The 23,302-nt window shown below is 38.9% G+C and overlaps 1 protein-coding gene across 2 annotated transcripts in view; it reads left to right on the forward strand.

Annotated features, from left to right (window-relative positions):
* SYNE1 (spectrin repeat containing nuclear envelope protein 1) overlaps window positions 1-20,234 on the forward strand; it is a 319,748-nt gene extending 299,514 nt beyond the window's left edge. For both annotated transcript variants that reach the window (XM_075035971.1, XM_075035972.1), the window contains 11 exons: window positions 240-573; window positions 1,416-1,484; window positions 3,478-3,620; window positions 4,418-4,544; window positions 5,687-5,898; window positions 7,424-7,624; window positions 7,972-8,100; window positions 8,471-8,683; window positions 9,671-9,763; window positions 11,586-11,644; window positions 18,433-20,234. In XM_075035971.1, coding sequence (XP_074892072.1) covers window positions 240-573; window positions 1,416-1,484; window positions 3,478-3,620; window positions 4,418-4,544; window positions 5,687-5,898; window positions 7,424-7,624; window positions 7,972-8,100; window positions 8,471-8,683; window positions 9,671-9,763; window positions 11,586-11,644; window positions 18,433-18,673 — 1,821 coding nt within the window. In that variant the 3' untranslated portion in view covers window positions 18,674-20,234. The remainder of the gene's footprint in view (window positions 1-239; window positions 574-1,415; window positions 1,485-3,477; window positions 3,621-4,417; window positions 4,545-5,686; window positions 5,899-7,423; window positions 7,625-7,971; window positions 8,101-8,470; window positions 8,684-9,670; window positions 9,764-11,585; window positions 11,645-18,432) is intronic.
* Window positions 20,235-23,302: the final 3,068 nt, after the last annotated feature.

The following is a 23,302-nucleotide window of genomic DNA, read 5'->3' on the forward strand; positions in this document are numbered from 1 at the left end:
CTTGACGTGAGACTTTGTGGTGCCTTAAGTAATTAAAATAAGCTAGCATTATGAACTTTTTTGTTGCTTTGGGTTTTTAGTGCACCTTAAAATAATGAAGGGGAAGTGCAGAAGAATGCAAAATGGAAACCCTGTCAGTGTGACTGTTGCCTTATGCTGCTTTATTTCACTGAGCCAGGCTGACCATGCAGAGCCTCTGCACGTTTCGTTGATTGGTTCTGTTTGCATTATGCTTCTAGCTGACAGATGATGAACACGACCTCTCTGACAGGGAGGTGGATCTGGATGAATCAGCAGATCTCTCTGACATACACTGGCATGACAAATCTGCGGACAGCGTTCTCTCCCCGCACCCCTCTTCCAACCTTTCGCTGCCTCTTTCCCAGCCGGTGAGAAGCGAGCGATCAGGGCGAGATACCCCTGCAAGCGTGGACTCTATTCCCCTGGAGTGGGATCATGACTACGACCTAAGCAGAGACCTGGAGACAGCCGTTTCACAGGCACTGCACTCTGAGGAAGAAGACGGAGGACAAGAGAAGGACTTCTACCTGAGAGGAGCAGCTGGTATAGCAGGTATGGTAGCAATTGTGTGTCCGGTTTTCTCCTAATAAAAAGAAGCAAATGTTACATTTGTGATTGCTTGGCCAAGATGGTCATGGAAAAGTATTTTAAATAGCCCCTGAAGATTTTAAATAGCTTTGCCTAAGTGATCCCAGTGGCCTTCTGACCTTAGACACAGCGATGGAGATTCCTGGATGACTACAGCCTTGGAAAATTGCAAAGGCATATAGGATATGACAGGGAATTGGCTGTGTGTCTATGCTTGTGGCCCACCAGATGGGATATGTCATCTGTAACAGCAATGCGTCATAAGTTATTCTAACTAGAAGAAATTATACTGGATATGGCAAGAAGTGCAGACAAACTGATGAAGAAATGCTGTGGGAGAGATCCGCAGACAAAATCATCAAGTGCTTAAGTAAACTTCAACTCAGTCCTTACCCAGGCAAGACTCCAGCAACTGAGTGTTTAGCCTGAGGTGGGAACTTGGGTCTTGCTCTCCAGTGAAGTTGGAAATCCTTTCTAAGTGTGTGTGCTTTGCATAATAAATCTTATTGAGTGAAAGTGCCCAAATACAGCCAGTTGTGGGGGAAGACATACTGGTATATTATACTCTGATCTTGTGGCTGTCTTTTGCTTCCGAGGTCATTGCTCTGAAAAGAGTCAGGTTTGCCTGGATATTAAGAGACTTTGTATCAGGCTCCCTGTATTTCAGTCTTCATCTTTCTTCCTTCTCCAGAAAGGATGTTTGCTATTGGAACCATTTATATATTCCATCCCATGAAAAGGACTCCTGCTGTAAGGAGACAGCCATTGCCGAGCTGTCAATTTAGACTGTGCTTTTATTTTTTCAGATGTAGAGATCCCTGAAACTCTTGAGGCCTATGTAACACTCACAGAAAACGCACTCAGAAATATCTCTGGTAGGCATCAAAAAAGACTAAGCATAGCCAGATGCAAATACCACAGTGCGCAAAAATAGCTTCTTCCTCTTCTCTTAGCATCTGCTATACTTTTCACAACTCACAAGATAACGATTTCTTACATGGCAGCATTGGCATGTTAATGTAGAAGTATCTTGCTTTACTACTGCGCTTAAAGGTATTATTAGTGCATGGATAAAACGATGATGTTTGAAGTATTGGCCCTCCCGCCTCAGCTAACTAGACTAAACTGATCTCTAGGTTACCCTGACTGGTCTTTATTCTCTTGAGTCCCTCAACAGGACTTAATACTTTGTTAGGTCGCTGAGAGAAGAGTGGTTTCAACAAAGATTAAGGCAGAAGGAAAAGATACAGAGCAAAACCTAATTGTTTGGTTTTGCACTTATTTTTTTTAACAGAGCCACAGCTTAGATTATTACCTAGATATAAACTTTTAGGTTAGTTGTTGTTTCATGTGATAACAATGCCAAGGTGAGATACTGTAGTCCAGTGTCTTTATTTTAGTCTTTTAGATTGGAAGATGGATTTTTTTTCATGTAGCATTTTTACACAACATTAAAACTACTGTTTCATTTGTTAGATGATTCTCTTGGAGGGATTAGATGCACTTACAAATACCTTCTCTCATGATTTCACATTTTTTCTCTTTTGAAATAATGACTTCGTTCCATGTTTGAAATACGAAATCTTTAAAATCTCAGCATCTGTGGCACAGACCTCAGTTTCACTGTCCATTTTTATTTTTCCCCAAATCAGTGAAATAATATTATGATTGATTAAGAGTATAAATAATAGCAGTACATATAGAAAAATGTGTATGTTTTCTGACCTGTGAGTATTTTGAAAGTAGTGAGGGAAAAGCAATACTGAACACTGTTCTGTCCATTTGAGGTGAGGCAGTGTTTTGTATGAAAAAATATTAACCATCCAAGAGGCTCCATTTTCTGTAATTAGGTGGACAGAAGGCTCCCCTTCTCTATGCATGTTTTTAATTGTGTCTTTATGAATAAATTCAAACTACCTTTGTAAACAGATGGAAATCAGGCACAGTGATAGAATATGGATAAGGGGGATCTCATGTGGTCCTCTAGGCCACAGCCTGCTTCGGATTAGAATTGGCTGTAGCTAATTCATATCACAGAATTCAGCTGACCTCTATAAGGAAAATACAAGTTAGTCCCGCTTTAAAAATGTTGGTATGAGTTCCAAATGGCTTGGTTGAATAATACCATCTTGCTGATATATTAAGCATAATTTTTGTCAAATGCCTAATTGGAAAATTACTATAAATTTTGCTGCTTAGTGTGGTTGCCTAAATCAGTCATGGACTACTTGCTGTGGGCCTTCAAGATGTCCAGTCATCTATGGACCTTGAGAATATAAGCACAACAGTATCGCTTAGTGTTTATATACCGCTTTTAATCTTCAAAATTGTATAGACAGGATCCTTTCATGTAGATCGAAATTCCACTTTTTTTTAATGGAGAGAAGTAATACAAAGAGAAACAAGGAGAAATCAAATTTTAACACAGATTTGGATGAGGAGTTTGGGATAGAAGGTTTTATTTGAGAGTGTCTGTGAAAGGGAGCAAGGAGTTCTCCAAAATCAGTGAGGTTAGAGCACGCTTTGCCAAGAACTTTCCCCTTCAGAGAGGTGAGGAATTCTCTGAGGGAAAAAGGCACTTCAGAATAGTTTACAAACCTGCTTTAAACTGTGGACTCTCTCATAGTATGCTTATGGCAAGCATGTTCCTTGGTATGGTCATCTGTCCTCTGAAGGTCACTAACATCCTCTAATGTAACTAGTTACCAGTTTGCGTTGACATCGTACCACTCATACCGCTGCAGTCACTTTTCTCCTCTACTGTCTAATCTAGATAGTATTCCTGATATTTATTCTGCCAGGGCAAAAGATTAAAAAACAACTTTGGGAAAACTTGAGAGACAGTCACTTTTTTTGGTTTTGGTACAGGAGAACCTGGTGCCCTGGAAGCACATATCCGACAGCTGGACAAGGCCTTAGACACCAGTCGTTTCCAAATACAGCAAACAGAAAACATCATCCGCAGCAAAACACCTACAGGACCAGAGCTGGATTCCAGTTACAAAGGATATGTGCGTGTATTTTGGACAAGTCGAATCAGCACTCCAAGCTTAGCTTTGCTATTGAAAGAAATATAGCTGTTTCAACAAAGTCATTAGATATTACTGTTCCTCAGACTTACTCACTTATATGGTTGCTACCCTTAAACACATGCTATATGTTATTAGTGTGTTTACAATAGCATAAGATTACAGGAACATGACTCTAAGGAATTTATTTTCCTGTTACATTTTTGCAGATGTCCAAAAGTAGTTTCTCACATGTGTTTTTATCCATCTAATGATGATATCCTTGTTTAAAATTCCTCTGCTTTTAAAAGCAGGTTTTATAGTTTCATGCACAGTATTCATCTTGCTGATGATTTATAAACACGCATCATGTAAGCAAGGTTGCTTATATGGAAACCGTGATTAAAAAGCTTTCTCAGAGAGGTTTTCTGGAAGAAAAATCTCTCCATAATTCATTCCAATAATTGTATTACTGACAGAATTAAAAGATTAGCTGCTTGGATGCATAGTAATATTTCACACTTAACGTTTAGAACAAATGACACCTAAACCATCCAGCACGATTTGGCACAGTGGCACTGAGTTATTTCTATTTAATCTGAACTTATGTTTTAAGCCTTATTGTCTCCATATAAATTTCTTTCATAGTGTCAGGACAGATAGTTAAAGTAATAGATTTTTATCTTCACACTTAGACTTACTTTTGGAAAATTCTGGAGGTTGCATTGTAATTTGTATTTTCCATGCAATTAGTCCTGTACAGTGTGTATTGAGAGGGGATTTTGTGTTTGTTAACACAGATGAAGCTACTAGGGGAGTGCAGTGGAAGCATAGACACAGTAAAAAGGCTTGGATATAAACTGAAAGAGGAAGAAGAAAAATTATCTGGACTTATTAACCTGAACAGTACTGAAACACAAACAGCTGGTAAGTAACATTTAGTTCTTTGATGGAAAACAGTTATGAAAAGTAACAAACATACAAAATTTTTCTGAATAAATACTTGGAATTATTTACTGACATATATATTTACATGACTCTTTCTGTTACCATGTTCTGTTTAACATCTCTTAATAGGAATAGTAAGGAAAAGTAAGTATTCCTTGTATATGCCCTATAAAGGGATTAGGCACACACGTGCATTTGAAGAACCCCTTCATATCATGAGACACGACCCTAAGCCATTCTGAACCTCACTGTGGATCCAATGCATTTTTGTTGAATGTTTTCTGATGAAAAAAGATTGCTTATATTGCTGTACAAAACACATAAGTCACCATTCATTTCTTCTAATATTAGCTTTCACTTTTAATATTATCCATCTACAGTACAGAAATCTATATTCATAGAGTAGAAGTATTCACCTGACTAATTTTAAACATCAGCTGTAGAACAGGAGGTATGGCATTGTAAAAACATGGATTTGTTCCAGAGACCATAAAGGCAACGTCTCCATTCTTAGCTTGGCAAGATATGCTACCCATGCAGTTGATTTTATTTTGATTTTTTTTTTTTTTAAGTTGATGGAATGATACAACTTGTCCTTCTGCCATAGTATTTCAAGATAACTAACAAGAAGAAATAGCCTCTAATTTATTTCTTTTTAGTGCAGGTATTTATCCAATGCATCAGCAGTAGCTTAGGCAAATGTAGTGAGGTGTGAGTGTTAAACTGCAGTAGGTACAAATACCAATGAAAATAATAATAAATATGTGACTAGTTAGACATATTCAGATTCCTTGTCCAGTTTGCATTTATGCTAATTTATGATGTCTTTATACCAGCATAACCTGTTTGAGAGAGCTGCATATATCAACTTAATTCTGTTCATAGAAGGCTGACAATAGAAAGTGGTAACATTGCCTGCTGCCTGGAATCATCCAGATTCTTCATTCTTTCTGTCCAACATCACGTTCTTCAATCTAACTTAGTTTTCAGTGTGGTGTTTCATGGGCTAGTGTTTTTGGGTTTTATGGAGCATTTTTTTGTCCTGCACGGGATTCAACTGATGCAATTGTGTGTGGCTGGTGGTTTTTTGCTTTTGTTGAATTTCGTGTTTATCATTCCAGGTGTAATTGACCGTTGGGAATTAATTCAGGCTCAGGCTCTAAGCAAGGAGCTGAGGATGAAGCAAAACCTTCAGCAATGGCAGCAGTTTAACTCTGACCTTAATAGCATTTGGGCTTGGCTGGGAGAAACTGAAGAGGAACTGGAGACACTCCGTCGCCTTGATCTCAGCACTGACATACAAACTATTGAGCTCAGAATTAAAAAACTGAAAGTGAGTTTTATTTCTCTTTTCCATGAGTTACCTTGTAAACAGACCTGAGTGCAACAGGTACGTTGAAGAGGTTGTCAATAGGTGCAGCTCGTTTTCTCCGTTTTGCACGTAGCAGGCTACTGCTGATAACTGAAGTAACCGGGAAAGTGATGTTATGAATCACCTTTTGGCAGAAGAATGTACCACTGGCATTTACTATATAATCCAAATGAATTTTTGGAATAGTAATTCTGTGGTAATTCTTTAATTCCAGAATGTACAGATAATTCCTGATGTCAGCCAAGCTGATGGAAAAAAAAAAAAAAAAAGCCAAGTTAAATCAAATCTCTTCTAGTCAAACTGGTAACAAAATAGCTACTTTAAAAGAAATGCCTTACTGGGGCATATTACTTGTGTGGAAGAAGGAGAGAGTGCCCAAAAGGGGTTGTAGCCTACACACTGCTGTCACCAGTACCACATAGGAAAAATTTGGTATCCCTTTGCAACATTCCTATTTCTTCTTCTGTCATCTCAGATGCATCTGGATTGGAATGCTGCCTTTGTGATCTCTCCTGGATATTTTACAGCTGTAAAGATCTGCAAATGTGATGGTCCGCAATTTCACATTCAGTTACTAGCATCTTATAAGCTTGGGCACAAAAATGTGGGAGCCAATGTCAAAATGTACTGTGCTCCATGCTGGGAATGAGGGAGACAGATAGGAAAGACTGTTTCCGACAGCGATCCATGTAAAGCATATTAATGCTGATCTTCACTATAATCCAAATATAGCTTCCATAAGCACTACAAAGGTCATTGTGACATGGGGCTTTTAAGTAAATGCTGTAAAGTAGGTGGAAAAAGGGGCATTTCACAAGAATCCAGTTCTTATCTCACCCACTCTCGGAAAGCCCATTAGTGCCCTCCAAACCAAAAGAGATGGGGTTTCTTTCGTGGCTTCCAATGTAAACAAATCAGAGTTTTTATACATGTCCTGCTTCTATAAATTGGAGTAGGTTGTTTATACTCTTCATATGTTTTCTTTTGCCTCAGTAAAAGCTTTTATTTTAGAATACTGTTGACAGCACTTTCCACTTGAAAACATGTTGGGTTTCATGTTTACCAGCAAAACTGAAAAGTGAGGGCAAAAGTTTTATTGTGAGCTAAAGTACAACTGTCCTACATCTCTTAAAATTTTCTTGGGCCTGCTCAGTCTTTAAAATATCCAAAGCATGAGCCAGATCTTTAAAATTTAACTATGACGTCAGACTTTTAAGAATTTACAAGTTTAATTGGCTTGTTCTTGTTTATGCTTACAGTAAAATTTTAGTAGATGTTAAAGAGTGAACATTTGCAGAGTCACAGAGTAAGCACAGAAATCTCATATCCAGAGTAAAGAGACTGTTACAGTAAGGTACCACTCCGCAGTTGCTGATGGCAAATCATTGCATTCTTGTGTTGCCTTCTCTACTTGGTTCTTCTGAAAGTCACATTTTACCGATTTCCATCCTTTCTTTCTCCCATCCCACTTTGTCTTATCATCAAGGAGCTGCAGAAAGCAATTGATAACCGCAAAGCCATCATCTTATCCATCAATCTGTGCAGCTCAGAGTTCACTCAGTCTGACAGTGAAGAGAGCAAGAAGCTTCAAGAGCGCCTGTCTCAGATGAATGTGCGCTGGGACCACGTATGCAATATGATCGAAGAGTGGCGCTCCTCGTTGCAGGATGCATTAATGCAGTGCCAGGTCTGTATTGCACTTATTTTAAATTGTCAGCATCCCACATACAAAAAATGTAAACCATATTGTTATCTGGTGTGCTTATTATTCAGTCTGAAACTTGCCTGTGCGAGCCCAAATACAGCTTCGACATGTGTTTTCTGAAAGATTCATCTGCACTACCCAAAGCATGTATTTCCAGCCCAAGATTTTCTAAATTTGTCATCTCTTGAATATTTTTCTAATATACTGTTCTACACTTCCTTGTAAGTTACATTATTTAGCCAGTAGAACCTATCATCGCATAAACTAAAAACCTCAGTTTGACTGGAATTTTCTGCTACACTATTAAAATCATCACTCATCACTTTCAGGATTTCCATGAAATGAGCCATGGTTTGCTGCTTTGGTTAGAGAATATTGACAGAAGGAAAAATGAGATTGTGCCCATCAATCCAAACCTGGACTCAGAAACCCTGCAGGATCATCACAGACTTCTAATGGTAGGGTTATAATCACCCCTTTCTCTCCCAAAACATATCATCAGAAAAACACCTAATCAGTTTTATTTTTCTCTTGAGGGTTAGCACTGTACATTGCATGCTAACACATAACTGTGGGACCAATGTCAGGAACTAACCTTGCTTTGGTAGGGAACATTACTTACTCCCGTTAGTAGCATAACTCATGATTTAAAATCTCAGTCAACCACTAGTCTGCTGTCTGTCTTCCTGTCAGATTAGAAATTTTTATCGCTTCTCTTTTCTTTCCATTTCATTAATTTCAAATGTCCAGTTTTGTGAGTTCTAGCTTTTTTTCCTTTTTTTTTTTAAACTTGCATTAAAAAAAATCTGATGCTTGCCTTGGCAACAGCAAATCAGACGTGAACTGCTGGAGTCTCAGTTGAAGGTGGCGTCACTGCAAGATATGTCCTGCCAATTGCTAGTCAATGCTGAAGGCAAGGACTGTCTTGAAGCCAAAGAAAAGGTGCATGTCATTGGAAACAGACTGAAGCTCCTCTTGAAAGAGGTCACACGTCATATTAAAGACCTAGAGAAAATTCTAGACATTTCAAGTAGTCAACTGGTAAGTCACATCTTTTTATTCCTTGCTGTTTGTTGGGCACACATTTCCCACTGTTTTGACTGTCTTTCTCTGGTCAGTGCTGTTGGCTGCACTGTTTCTGTTGTTTGCAATACTTATCAAGATGGTATGCATGTAATCTTGAATAACATAAAGTAATCTTACACTTCATAATGTAAACATCTCTTTTGTCATATGGTGGGGTTTTTTAACCCAGTAATTTTTTGTTACTTGGTGTAGCCATAAGTATTGAACATCTTGATTTGTTTATCCTGCCATTACTGATTCAGTCAACTGGCAAAGTATATGAGATAATTATTCTAGTTGCATGAAAATTATACACGCTGAAAATTATAGTGTGTCACTTGTCACTGGAAAGGAAGATAATGCTCCCTCTGTCATAGCGAGAGGGAAAAAAAGCATAAAATCAATTCTGTAATAGAATAACAAATCTCTCATAGTGTCTTCTGAGCTTTGAGCTGTACTCCAAAACTTTTCAAATTACGTATCTCAGGGTATTTAAGAGGAAGTTATGCATATGTCTTCGCCAACAGTGGCAGGTATAAAGATTTCAAAGTTCTCCTTTACTTAACTTTTTTTAAAGTCTTGGATTAGCAGAGTACGTAAGGCATGAGAACTCAGCTCTTCTTCTAGTGAATTTCTGCCTGTTTAAGTAAAATCTTGGTGGTACCAACCTCTCCTTGTAATTAAAGGCCAATAAAGAGCAACTGTTTTTTTCCCTGTATTGACTTTGGCAGAAAATGTGTCACCTTAAGCAATTAAGTTTTAACTACCTGTTTGCTTTTCTTTTCCATCAGGGCTAACAGAGAAAACATGTAATGCCTTAGTCTTATAATTCGGTAACAAAATTTAACTACTTTATTTGTTTTGGAAATAACTCTGCTGGGATTTCACTCGGGCTTTTTTTTAGTTTATTTACCTGAACAGCTAGTTGCTGTATTTCTGAACTCCATTCCTTCTGAACTTTAGGAATTGTCCTCATGGTCCTCTGCTGATGAATTGGACACATCAGGCTCAGTGAGTCCTGTATCTGGAAGAAGCACTCCAAGCAGACAGAGAACGGTAATTTCATGTCATACATTTTCTGCCGCCTCCTGGGTGGGAACTCTAGATGTCTGCAGTAGGTCTAGCCAGCTGGAAGGCCCCCTTCTCACTTGATAGGAAAGGAAATGACATAAACCAAGAGCAAAACACAGCTGCTTTCCCCAGCCCTGCTGCATATCCCATCCTGCATGAAGTCAGAAGTGGTAAATACTATCTAAAAGCAGGGCTGTCAGTGTGGTTGGTTTACCATGGTATGGCATGTCGTGTCTCTTGTATTTTGCTCTAGTGATGGCAGCACCCCAAAGTCTGGTCTTGTCTGGTATAATCAATCCTCCATTTCTGTTTGGCCTTCTCTTCAGAGCCGCTTCATCAAGAATCTCAATAAGGTTTTTTTGTCGTTTCTGATGAATCTTGCCGATGGTCTTATTGAGACTTTGGATGAATGGCTAAGTAGAGCTGAAGGGCATAAAACATTATTCAAAACAGCTAGTTGCACAGGACCTAATTAATGGCTATGATGGCAACTCTGGAGTTGTCTATTTACATCGCTGGCACAAAATTCAAGAAATATAGCAATACATGCCTAGTACTTAACACTTCCATACTCTGAGCCCAAAATGGAACTGCAATTATTTTGTCTTTTTCTGCAATTCTATTGGTTGATTACTTTGCTTTTTTCCTTAGTTCTTAAAACAATCAAGTTGGTTTTGATTTTTTTATTCCATTTGCACTTTTCTTAAAGCCTCTGGGTTCTGTCTTGATAAATTTTACAGCTCTTGAAATTAATTTTTTTTCTTTTTTTTTTACATTCACTAGTTTCCTTTTAGATGCTAGTGTGAAAATGTAAAGGAATACTGGCTTTTCAAAAGAAGAAAGAATATAGACCTTAACATTTTATTTCAGAGGTCAATGTTTTTATCTTTTAAATTTAAACTTAAATAACTAGTAAAAGCTCTGATATCATGGATGTAACTGGAGGATGCCTGACCATTACAGGAAATGAAGAAGTATTTTACCATAAAATCTTTGTCTAAAGAGTATGTAGAATTATTTTAGGTTTCATCTTAACATTTTAATCAGCATTTGTCTATCTCTAATTTGTTAGTGTTTATGTACGTGACTACTTTTTTTTCATTTTTGTCCATAATGTATAGCTAAATTGTATGACTCCTTGGAGTCTGGTTTTCAAACTTCTGGTTTTTGCACCCACAGTTTTGGAGACTGAAGTGATGTTGTTTAGAATTTCAGTGCCAGATATACTGATGCTAAATAAATAAATACTAATACTAAAAATACAATCAGAATTATAATTATCTAACTGCATTAAATATTCCAGCAAATAGTTGTGAGTGCAGGAATGCACCTACAGTTATTTGGCCTTCAAAATTGTGGGGGGCATGGGGGTGGACAAGAGGCCAGACTCATCAAAGGAGGCCCTTGGACCTTTTTTCCTTTTTTCCTTTTGCTGCATTTGCATTTTGAAATATCTATATTTGCCCATATTCAACTCAATACATTTTTTCTATTTCATATTATAAATTATTTGAGCTAAATTTCTAGTGATTTTTTTTTTAATCCAGAGATACTGTTCATAAATGTAATGATTAAACTGTTATTTTTGAGTTCACTGTGTATGTTCCAATCATTTCCATACTCAGCAAGATGCAAAGAAAAGCCAGTTTCCTTGGTTCATGGGTATTGGTCACTTCACTTGATTTTTTAATTTATTTTTTTTTTATGTTTCCTTTGCTGCACTTTTAATTTAGTTTCATCAGTAGCTTGTCTTTATTTGCCTGGACTGAACATTCTTCTTTCTTTACCCCCTGTTCATTGCAAACAGCCACGGGGCAAATGTAGTCTCTCACAGCCTGGACCCTCTGTCAGCAGTCCACATAGCAGGTACCTGATTCTCCTGGTTTCCGCACTCTGTTCTAGAACCCCAAGAGGATGATGGAAATTGGCCGTGATTCCTCTCCGTCCACACCGACTCGGTCAGGTGACCAGGACTTAAACAAGTGAAAACTTCCCTTTTGCTAATAGTTTGGCAAAAGAGGCTCTCAATTACTTCACATTCTTTGTTAAATAGCAATACTGGCTAATCTTTGAACATCTATGGCTTTTGCTTCCCAGGAATGGCCTGTAATCAACATTTATTTTTCATATGCCTGATCAGGGTGAGTGTGTGTTTACACTCATGATATTTAATGATTATTTTATTTTGGCATGATTTAACAGAAATGCCAGTAGGTTCATGGCAAACACTTTTTATCATCCTCTTTACTTCTAGATATTAAATTAAGGCAGGTAATAGGTCAATACCATATTCTAGAATTCACAAAACCCACAGATCTGGATGAGACATACTAACATCCTTTTTTTTTTTTTTTTTTTTTTTTTCTTTCCCCCCCTGAAATGTTTTGTTCAGTTTGTGGGTTTTCATTACTTAAGACTCAAAATTAAAAGTCAGAATTTGAGGGGTTTGAGATTTGGGGTCATTTTCTCTCCCCTCCTAAGATGACTGCGCTCTAACGTGCTAACATTGCCATGACTCTTGCCCAGTGCTTGCATCCATGTGTTTGCTCTGGGAGCAGCACTGCCCCATCTCTGTCTGACCAGTAGAGAGCAGGCTTGCAGCTACAGCTTTTTGCTTTCCACCTTGTCTCCAGCAATCTGTCATCTCTGCAGCTAACAGTGCTTATGCATTCTTTGTTGTTGTCAGTGTGGTGTGTGTACCTTCACTCTTTCACTGATCAGTTCACTAGCCTCTAGAGTTATGAAGTTAAAAAAAAAAACCAACACGTAAATGAGCAGGCCAATATGTATAAAGAAGATGTCTTTTGCTATTTCAGCATCTTAGGCATTGCAACAGCTAAAATAATCACAAAGTGTGATGAAAATACATTTTTTCTTATAGCTAAGTCCTAAATCTCATTTATTCTCTATATATTGAAAATTAACTAATTCATTTTTGAAATAAGTCCTGTTAAAGTGAAAGATTTGATGTTGGAGAGAAGGCAACACTAGATTTAATACAGTGATTGAGCAATAACCAAGCAGACAAAAAATACCTTGAGTATTTTTTTTTTCATGAGCAAAATCAAGGCTTTTTTCAGCAAAATTATTCTCAAATATAAATGAAATAAAGAACAAAACTACTTACCATGTAGATATTTACATAAACAATTCTCAAAAAAAAGTTTGATTTATATCTGTAGTTAGTGACTGTGAGTAAAGTGGTGTAGTTGCAAAACCACATAGCATAACATATAGAACAGGTAGAGTATCTTTCACTGCTTCCACTGGCACTAAGAAGCTGCCTTATTTTTAGGGTTTTTTTTTCTTTGAAACACAAGGAAACCAAATAGAAAGTAGGTGACATATGTACACTCCACCTTTCTGCCTGATGAAGAGAATTAATTTTTCCAACTCCAGTCTGCTATGAAGCTTGGCATTTTGTTTCTTTAGGGAGTGGGAAAAGGGAGGAGTGGGACTTTACTCTGCAGCCATTAACAGCTGGGAGGAATGGAGGATGTCTCGGCAGATCAGCATGCTTGCACTAGCAACGTTGTACTCAAGAAGCATACTGTGTGCGCTCTTCTGCTCTGCTGTATAGTCAAACCACTTCTGCCAACCTTTTGAGAAGGGTTCTGGTTGTAGGTGCGAGCTGCTGGCTCAAAGAGCAGCTAGCAGTGCTTTGCAGCTTTGAGATCAACCTCTATTCTAGCAGTACCATTGGTGCGGCATCTTTCAGATCAAGTCTTTCCAGCACTGTTTATTAACACGTCTTGTAGCAGTACAACACAATATTCAATTTGTCATTCAGACAAGCATGGAATACGAATGACTCACTGCTGAATAGGAAACTTAATCAAATGCGCAAGCCAGACAGGTTGTGGTTGATGTATAATGTGGTTTTAACTGATAAAGCAGTACAAGCTGTCACTGTGTTCTTTAATATTTTGACATGCCTCTGATCAGAGTACTTTGTGTTTGATCTTGCACTGGATCAGCAAACCCTGTTAGAGTTTAGTATACAGGAGAACTAAAGTCAATTTTAAAAGGTTTATCGCATAGGAGGTTGTGAAGGAAAGTTCATTTAAAAATTAGAGGGGCTGTGTTTTGTGTATAACAAGTGTGATATCACTTTGCCTTCCCCATTGTCACAGGAAAAAGACAAGCATATATAGTGTGATGCTAAGCAAGGTACAAGCTTAAACTAGGCGTTACGTTGTGGATTTAACTGAAGGCTCATTTAAGAGGTACTAGTAATTGTGTGCTAAGTGGGAAAAGAAAATCCAAGAAGCAACTCTTCTTTCTTCATCAGTTTAATAGAGCTGTCATAACTGCACACCTGGATCTGTGCCTGTGGATTTTTTTGAAGTGATTAAAATGTTAATAGGATTAAAATAGTGGTTCAATTTCCTCAGGGGTGTTTACATTGTCTCTCTTGAGCAGCTCTATTCAAGTCCTGGTGCCACAGTGCCAACCTCCATTTCCTGCTCTCCCCAAGCCTCCCCAAATGACTAGTGGATCTTTAAAGATAGCGTGCTGTTTCTGGAGCAGACCAGGCCACAGGACTCTCTGTGCCTTTGGCCACAAAATGGCAGTCATCGCCATACAGTAGCTCAAACACAAGATTTGGGCTTGGCTTGCCATGGTTCTTCTCCCAGTTATCTCCCGCACTCTCACTTAGAGCTTGTTACTTAAACTTCATATTTAACTGCCTTTGAAATGGACATATTCATATTCTTTACAGGGTAAGCCAAATCTGAGGTTGGGGTGATGAGATGCTGAGAGCTAGGGAGAGACCTGAAGTCAGAACATGGCCAAACAAGGTCACTCCTAGAGCGTCTCTTGGGCCAGCAAGAGGAGTCATTGCCTGCTTTTGTGGGCAGAGCATCATATTTCTCCTCCATAACTCTAGCAGCCTCCATCTTAAAAAAATTAGAATCAGTGGTAACAAAAAGTCTATTAGAAGGTCATTATCAAATTTAATTTCTCCGATTATCTGGAAATACAATAATTTCCACCTTGAATATATCCATGGCTAGATGTAGTAATTTGTTTTTTGCCAACTTTATCCCTTCCTTTATTTTAACAACTTCTTTCTGTCTGTTCTGCACTATTTTATAAAGAGTAGTTTTAGTATCTCCCAGGTTTTATGTTGGTAAGCTCAGGATTTTATTTCCTTCATAGGAGAAATACTGCAATTTTTTTGACTCCTTTAAGCCTTGTGTAAGTTTGAATTCATCTTCCAGAAGTATGTTAACCAAAATGACACAAACTGCTCTAGGTGAGAGTGGACTAGTGCCTTATAGAACATCATTAAGACAACCCCCTTCCTCTTCTGGAAATCTTGAACTGAAATATATTTTAAAATTTCTTTTGTCCCTTTTCACAGCTATTCACAAGCCACATTATTGGTTTGTGGCTATCCTGTGTCAAACAGCTCAAGATTCTCTTCATTGTCTTCAGAGTGTGAACTTCCAAATTTATAGTAGAAGTTTGTATTTCTACCTTATGTACTAAAATCTTAAACTCCTTGAGCTACTTCTTGAACCTATTAGATTCACCCACTTTCTTCTGTGCAAGAAGCCAATCCTATTTAGTATTTGCAAAGAATTCCAAGTTCTGTCATCATACAGATGAAATTTGCTGTTCTTATATTTTGTGCCATAACCTTTTCATAAAGATATTAAATCAAGACTCATCCTTGATTAACTCCAGTAATAACATTCTACTAGCCCAGCAGTGCCTCTGGGGGGGGGAATCATTCATCTTTAAAAGAAGGTATTCATCTGAGCTAAAATTAGAGTTCACTGCCCATCCAATCTATAGCCTGGTAAATTAGCTTCTCCTCTCTTGAAATGCTTAGGAAAGAGTTCCAATTTCACTGACATTACAAACTTCCAAAGTAAGGATAACCATTGCCTGCACTTCTTAGGTGAATTTATGAGATTGTTTGACATGAAAAAGCTTACTGTTGGCCAGGTCTGCAGCTGTGCTCCCCCTTTTATTTAGTTAGTAGGAATTGCATATGGAGTGAGTAGCAGATGGCCTTCCTTCCTTCCCTCCTCAAGCAGGGGCCAGTGTGACAAATGACAGAGCAGTCAGAAGACAGACAGCTAAAGGTGCAAGCTCAAGAAAAAGAAATTACATTTTTCTTCAAAGTGGCATATATTACTTCAGCTTTCCCTTCTCCTGCTGGAGTAAACAGGAGTTCTGGCCCTTAGGAACAGTGAGCCTTTTTTATTAACAATGTATATTTTTAACCATCTCTCCTTACCAAATCCATTAAACACTCTAAGCTGAGCCATTCCATTTTCCAGTCAATTATGTAGTTTACGGAGGCATGCCCGCAATGAACACAGGCAGTACAGCATTGAACTTCTTAGAACTCCCCCTCTGAAGATGTTTTCATAATGTTTCACTATCTGCTTCTTTAATTGTTTCCATGCAGTATTAGAAACTATTCTTCAACACCCTACTTCACTGCAGAAAAAGTGTTTTGAAAAACTTTGCCATGAACTGTTTTCATTTTTGAAGAAACGTTCATGTTCCTTGTTGAGATCAGCCATGCAGCTTACACATGCCACTGTTTTTCTTTTTTTTTTTGGTAAAACACAAAGCAGAAAGTGCTGGATTGTGCTACTAAAGCCATAAGAAAAGAAAAAAAAAAAAAGATGCTAACTTTCCCTGCTCCCTTATGATTCCATTTTTTGGAAATTCCCCTTGTGACACCCAGTGTTGCCCCAGAGTAACTCTGAAACTCTGAGTCAATGAAGAAAATTCAGACTTTGCTTATTATCAGACAGCAGTTACCAACTGCAGAAACGTGGCCTTTTTTGATTGGGATTAACAACATTGTACAATGAGAGCCTTGTAAATAGGTAGACTGTGCAATCAAATGCTTGGAAAGTAATTAAGCACTCCTTGTTCCCTTTGTTCCTACCTCAGTCCATTAACTTTCTGTCTTGGCATTCTCGGACAGTAGAAGTCCTGATCTAATTGAACTTTAGTATGGAATGCTCTGATGCTGTTAAATGTGCCATATCCTTTCAATATGTTCTTTATAATATGCGATCTTACATTATGCAATAAGCAGCTTTCCATCCGGGCTACAATAACACGCATTCAAACAACACGCAATCTAATGTTTTGATCATCGCTCCTTCCTGGGATATTTAGGTCAAGTTAATTATTTAGCGTACCTGGGTCTTTATGTATCTGTTGGTCATCTAAACTTTACCAAATCTGTCTGGCTTTCTTGAAGTCTTCATAGTGGGATGCTACACACATATGAACAAGACAATAAAAATAAACTGAAGCATAGAAAGAATTATTTTCTGAACATGTGGGAAGGGGACCCTTGCCAAGCCTGGCATAGTTTTGAAGGTGATATTTTGGTTTTTGCATGCTTTCTCACACAGATTCAGATTTATCTGGGAGACAGGAACAAAAGGACGAAGGGAAGGCAAGGAGACACTAAGGAACCATCACCCCCTACTTGCTTTATTGGGGAGCATTTTACCTCAGCCAGCAAGCCTGATCTCCCACACCTTCAAGCTGAGACTAAATCCATCCTTATGAGCATTTTTATCTCTTAAACCCTAGCAAACCATAGATCTTCTGGGGCTTCATAATCATAGCAGCTACATGGATGTTTTATAGCAACATGTCGAAGACATAATTCATGACCTAATGTCTTAATGGAGGAGTTCTTGAAGAAAATTATTTGAACGCTCCAAGTTCTTCCATTTTTCACTAGTGCTAAAATACAATACTTTCCCATGCCATTTAATTAGCACACTGAGACCATCAGATTTTAACTTGCATAATCACTCCTTTCAGTCATCCACCTAGCTCAAAACCTGTCATCTGTATGTTAGAGCTCTGACAGTTTCACTCAAAAAGGAAAATGTGAAAACTATGTCTATCCTTCATTTAAAAAGCAGATTGGATTTTTGTGCTTGATTTGAAGCGTTCCTTTGGAAATGTTTGCATTAGATCTTGCCTCTCCCATAGACATACGATAGATAGATATGTGCCATTTCAAGTCAGATCCATAGACACAAGGAAGAAAATCCTTAGAAGGTGATGGTGTCAAGTCAGCTGAGCAAATAGATTTTAACTGCTGATTCAGTGCAAGATTCAAAGTACAATATACTATGTAGAAAATGAGTCCTCATTGCCTGCATATTGGTGTATTAATTAACTGAAGATTGATGTAACTGAATCTTAACACATTATACCCTTGCGGATGCTATGCACAGAAATGAATGTAGAAACTTCTGCAGACCAAACGCAACTGCCATTTTAAATGAGGAGGCTTCCTTTTTAGACAGTGTGCACTGAACACATGTGACAGGTATGGCCCACTTTTTATTTTCCCCTTCTCTAAAGCACAGTGCTTTAAGTGGAGAGTCTTTCCCATAATTGACAAAGGGGCTGTGGGGTCACAAAGCCCATTCTATCGTGATCATTTGGTGTTTTCCTACCCAGTCTAGAAATATGGGGTCTCTTAAGAGTGTTAGGGAAACAGCATGTTCAGTGAAAAATACCTTTGCAGTTGTCAGTCAAAGTCCGTACAAATTGTATACAAGCCTTCAGGGAAAGCTGAGTGCCTGAGGGCAAGCTCTGCTGCAGTAACGTTTTAGTCTATTCACCTGTCTGTCCTCTTTTCTCAGGTCCATAAGAGGTGGCTCAGGTTCCTCCCCTTCTGAGGCTGGGCCAGCATGGCGGCACCCGTCCTTCTTCCTCAGAGTCCTCAGAGCTGCTCTGCCACTTCAGCTCCTCTTGCTGCTCCTGATCGGGCTGGCTTGCCTGGTGCCGATGACCGAGGAGGACTACAGCTGTACTATGGCCAACAACTTTGCCCGCTCTTTCCACCCCATGCTAAAATACATGAATGGTCCACCTCCATTATGAAGGAGACCCGTGAGACAGCAGGTGACCTTGCTGGAGTGCTAGCTGGGAGGCAGGATGGTTTTAAAGAGTGATGGGATTCAGTGCGGCAGCTTTAGCTACCTGCTATGGCCACCGCTGTGTCCATGTCATTCTCTACTGGCACTCAGCTAGTAACTCATCAGTATATCAGTATCAAACTGCACAACATATTACCTGAGTAGCTTCGTTTCAATACTCGCATCCTGGGTACTAAGGAGGATGTGACGTGTGTGAGGGAAATGCCCTTCTGTCCAGCATTCTGGATCTTTTAGCCACTTTATATCCAGGTCATTGCCCTGTACTATGCATAGCCAAGGACTTGATACTGTAGATCCTTTCTTGTGTGCTGCTCTAAATGAGCCATTAGCCAGTCTTTGTTAAATACCCTCTCAGTATCTACAGTATACAAAATAACCAATGCTAAAGACATTTTAGAGCATTTGTAACACACAATTTTAAAGGATCTTGTATGGCAATGTATTATTCCCCGTGGTTTCTGTTTTGGGCATGGTGTTCTAACTTTTGCTTTGAATGCACAAGGTGTAAATCTGAGAAGCACTTTTTTTAAGGTTTAAAAAAATGGATGTAATAAATAAGATCGTAAAAGGTTTTATGAGGAAAAATGTTGAATGTCATGTCGAAAAACAAAGAACATATTTATGTATGTACAGTTTGCTAAGCCAAGTTTTATTTGTATTGATTTCTTTGCATTTATTATAGATACCATAAAATATTTTGTCTACGTGCTTTTTAATGACAAATATGGAAACCTCTAAGTTTAGAATGAGATATGTATGGTATAAAAAAATTAGAAGATGTACGTATGCTGCACTTCTAAAAAGAATTTTAAAATGCTGTAACAAATTAACGGTATTAGGTATATGTTTGAATGAGATCTGGAAAACTTGACAAATGGTAAAAGACATGGGGAAGTATCACGTTAGAAGTTGTGCTAATATTGAAGCTGTCCGTATTTTGAATTAATGATTGGTCATTTCAGGGTTTTTTTGTCAAGCTGCTTCTTGAAGTTCATTCTCACCCATGTGTTGTTTCTGTGTGTGTTTATGTTTGCACCCCTGCAACCTTTGGCAATTGACATTGTACCAGTCCACACTGAAGCAGATCTTTTCCTGTGGGTATACTGGAAACTTCTTAGTATTCTCCACAGGAGCTTAATACTGAGACTGATGTTTATGCTTTACCAATAGTTAGTCTAGTGGAATATGCCCAAAACATAAGCATAAATAGCAGAAAACCAGAACAAATTGAAAACTCATAAATTATATGGACATACTGCAGAAAACTTGCAGTCTGAGCAGTGGCAGACACTTTGGCCAGCTTATCAGAACTTGACCAAAAGAGGATTCTTTTCAATTATTGAAAAAATACAGAGCATGGCTCTAAGTTACTGCTATTTAATAAGTTTAGGTTTTTTCAAGCCATGACACACCATGTGAATTTTTCCTGTGGGTTAAATGTTTTTACTTAGACTATATTCACCTACATAACAGAAATAAAAAAGCCAGAAGAAAATGCAAGCATATTAATTGCTGTGATGTAGGATTACTTTTCTGGGATGTCATCATTTGAACTGGTATGGGGGGATGGTGGTCAGAGGTAGAGTACCACAGGCTGAACTCCAGCATTTGGAGGAGCCAAAATAAAGCTTCTTTTCCAGGTAAGTGTAAGGTTAACATTTTCCTGAAAGGGATTTTGTAAGTCAACAAAGTATCTTCAATGTTGGAGACCCAGACTTGGACTGACACAAGTATGTATTCTTTTCAAGGCTTGGTTTCCTTCATTGGTATTCAGAAGATATGCTAGGCTGAATTAGTATCCATAATCACTGATTCTGAGCAGACAAAGATAAGAAACGCACTTTTGGGGTACAAGGATGAGCTGTTACTTGCAACAGGCCTGACCGATTCTGTAAAATTGACCCCTCCTCTCTTTTCTGGTATCATTCTCTTTGGTGACATAATTTAGTCAATGTTAATCAGTGCACCTAGATGAATAATTTGGTAGTTTGCTCAGACATGTTAGTCTGGATCTCTGCATGCTTTAGACATCCTTTTATCAGCCCGTCCCTGGTTTTGGTGGTTACTTTTTTGTTGAAAGCTATTTTTGTTATCTTTTAAAAGCAAACACTGTAAAGAGTAAACCAACTAATTTAGTGAGAAATAAGGATCTCAGCCTGACTTTGTCTCCTATTTTCCAGCCAACTATTGGTGACCTCATGGAAGTAGATGTTATCTAAAGGGTAGTAGATAGCCTGTGAGTATCAACCTATGGAAGAGCAGTCAGTTGAAGGAACTAGGCAAAAAGTCACAGGTGAGACTTGTGTTCATTTCTTACAGTATTTAAAAACTGAGGGAGAGGCAGGGAGGTTTGAAAGGAGTTGGTTAGGAGGGAGGGGGGCATGCAAGGAAGAGATTTCAGTTTGAATTATGTCAGATGCAATTGATAAAGTACTTTATCAAAAATATACAGGGTAGCACCTGGCATGCTTTGAATTGCAACCTGACCTTTGAATTTTGCCAGCTATTTTGCCACTCTTCCACTGGTTGTTTGAATGCCTTGCCCCACTTCCATGATGCCTAAGGAAGAACGGCATGCTTTCTGCAGAACGAAAGTGGAATTTGTACACCTCACTCAAGCTCCCAGGGGAGTTTTGGGGAGTAGTCACTAAAATGAAGTAGCGGTGGGGAATGGTTCCATCTTGTTCATGATGGTCGTGCCCTTTTATTTTCTCTCATCTCTTGAAATGTTCAGACTAGGAAGTATAAGAAAGTGATGAACTGCTAGAGGAGTGGAGGTGAAACTGGTTAAAGAGGCAACGGAAAACTGATCTGAAATCATAGGAACTTTTCATAATTAATTCCTTAAATAGAGTTAGGGCTAAGGGGGGAGAGAAGTGATGATAATTAAAGGAAGTAAAGAATTTGGAAGGTCACATCATCCAGTGTCAGTAGCCCTTTCAATTTTAGCGCACTTTTGGCTGATGATTACCTCCAAGGCAGACAGGCTCTGTCTCACCTCTGCCTTGCTGATGAAGGGGAGGGCAGAGTGCATCTGCTATGCCTTGCTTCCTTTCAGATGTTTCAAAGCAAAACTGTTTCTGTTCGTAGCCTCAAGCTCTGAGCTCTAACCATAGAGCTAACTGTAATTTTAATGTATTGCCTGTTAATTTGAAAGAGAAATTAGATATAGCGAACTTTCTTTTGACCCCAAATGATCTGCTCACACAGAGCAATCCTCCCAGTAAAGAGCAAACTCTCTACAATACCTGTGAATAAGGCAGTCCCAGACAGCGATAGACACGCATTAGGAGAATGTCATAGGCAGGAAAAATGCCTGTTTGTCAATCCTAAATCTCCCATACCTTCAAGGATACGAATGTTAGTCTGTAAGCTGATGTCTCAAGGGAATCACAGCCAGTTTGTGCCAGCAGGTTAGAGGATCCCTTGAGTGCCACTTCAGACTTCTTACTTTTGGGACTTTCAATCTCAAGTCTGGATAAAATCAGCATCTGACCCGTTAAAGTGGTTTGAGCAATAGGCTCCTCCAAAAAGAGTTTCCAGGCCCTGAACTAATTCCATTATGACTTCAAATGTGATTTTGCAGAACTGGATCTTGATCCTAAAAACTGGCACAAAGAAGTCAAAATGGAAACAAATGGTCAGGCACTTCACAGGATGCTGTAAAGCAAGCTCCATCCCAAGAGCACCAGTGACTTGAAGGTCTAGCTTGAGATGCAAACCTTAATGACACATCAACATATGCATTGATTGCCACAGCATGAATTAAACGGGGCAACCATAGAGGGAAAAAACACACCCAGGAAGCTGTCAAGCATTGCAGCCAGTGGCACTAGCCGGCTTTGAAACCTGGACATCTTTCTTATCCTGATAATGTCAAACTGCTCTCTCTGTCTACCTCTGCCTCGTTGGGACGCTGTCACAGAGGACTTGGGTGTGGACAAACTTCTTAAGAAATGCACAAGTTAGAGTCTGAAATGCCCTGTCTCTGTGCTGAGCCTGCAACCCGTCATCTCCCCTCTTTCTGAAGTACCTCACCTGCTTGGGCTCTGCAAATATGAGGAACTGATTTCTGGCAATATGCCTTGAGCCTTGGCTGCAAGGCATGAGGAGAGGCAGTACAGGAGCTGCAGAAATCTAGGTCTGTGTTGAAGGCACGTGTTCAAGCATAGAGAAAGTAGACTCTGCATCTTGGGGAACTCCAGTCATTACTGCATTATATTTTTCCCCATTTTCTACTGTAGATAGGTGCAGTAGCTGTTGTAGAGGTGTAATCATCCCTGCAGCTTGATGCATCTTGCAACTCTGAACCTTGCTTACTGGCCTGTAGTCGCCTCCTAACTAGTGAGTGTTTAAAGGCACCATGGAGACTGGTTGCTCAGTGACTCCAGACTGAGGTAATATCAAGGTACTAATGATAACAGTGCAAAATAATGAGCACCATTTCCCCTGAACTTACTTCGTCTGTTTGTGGACCGTGCTTTACAAAATCTGAAGTATTATTTAGAGAGGTCTGACAAATGATCTGAAGATGACAGAAATAGCATGCCCTTATTCCTCACAGCTGTGAGCA

Source organism: Buteo buteo, chromosome 9 (assembly GCF_964188355.1).
Source record: "Buteo buteo chromosome 9, bButBut1.hap1.1, whole genome shotgun sequence".
NCBI lineage: Eukaryota > Metazoa > Chordata > Aves > Accipitriformes > Accipitridae > Buteo > Buteo buteo.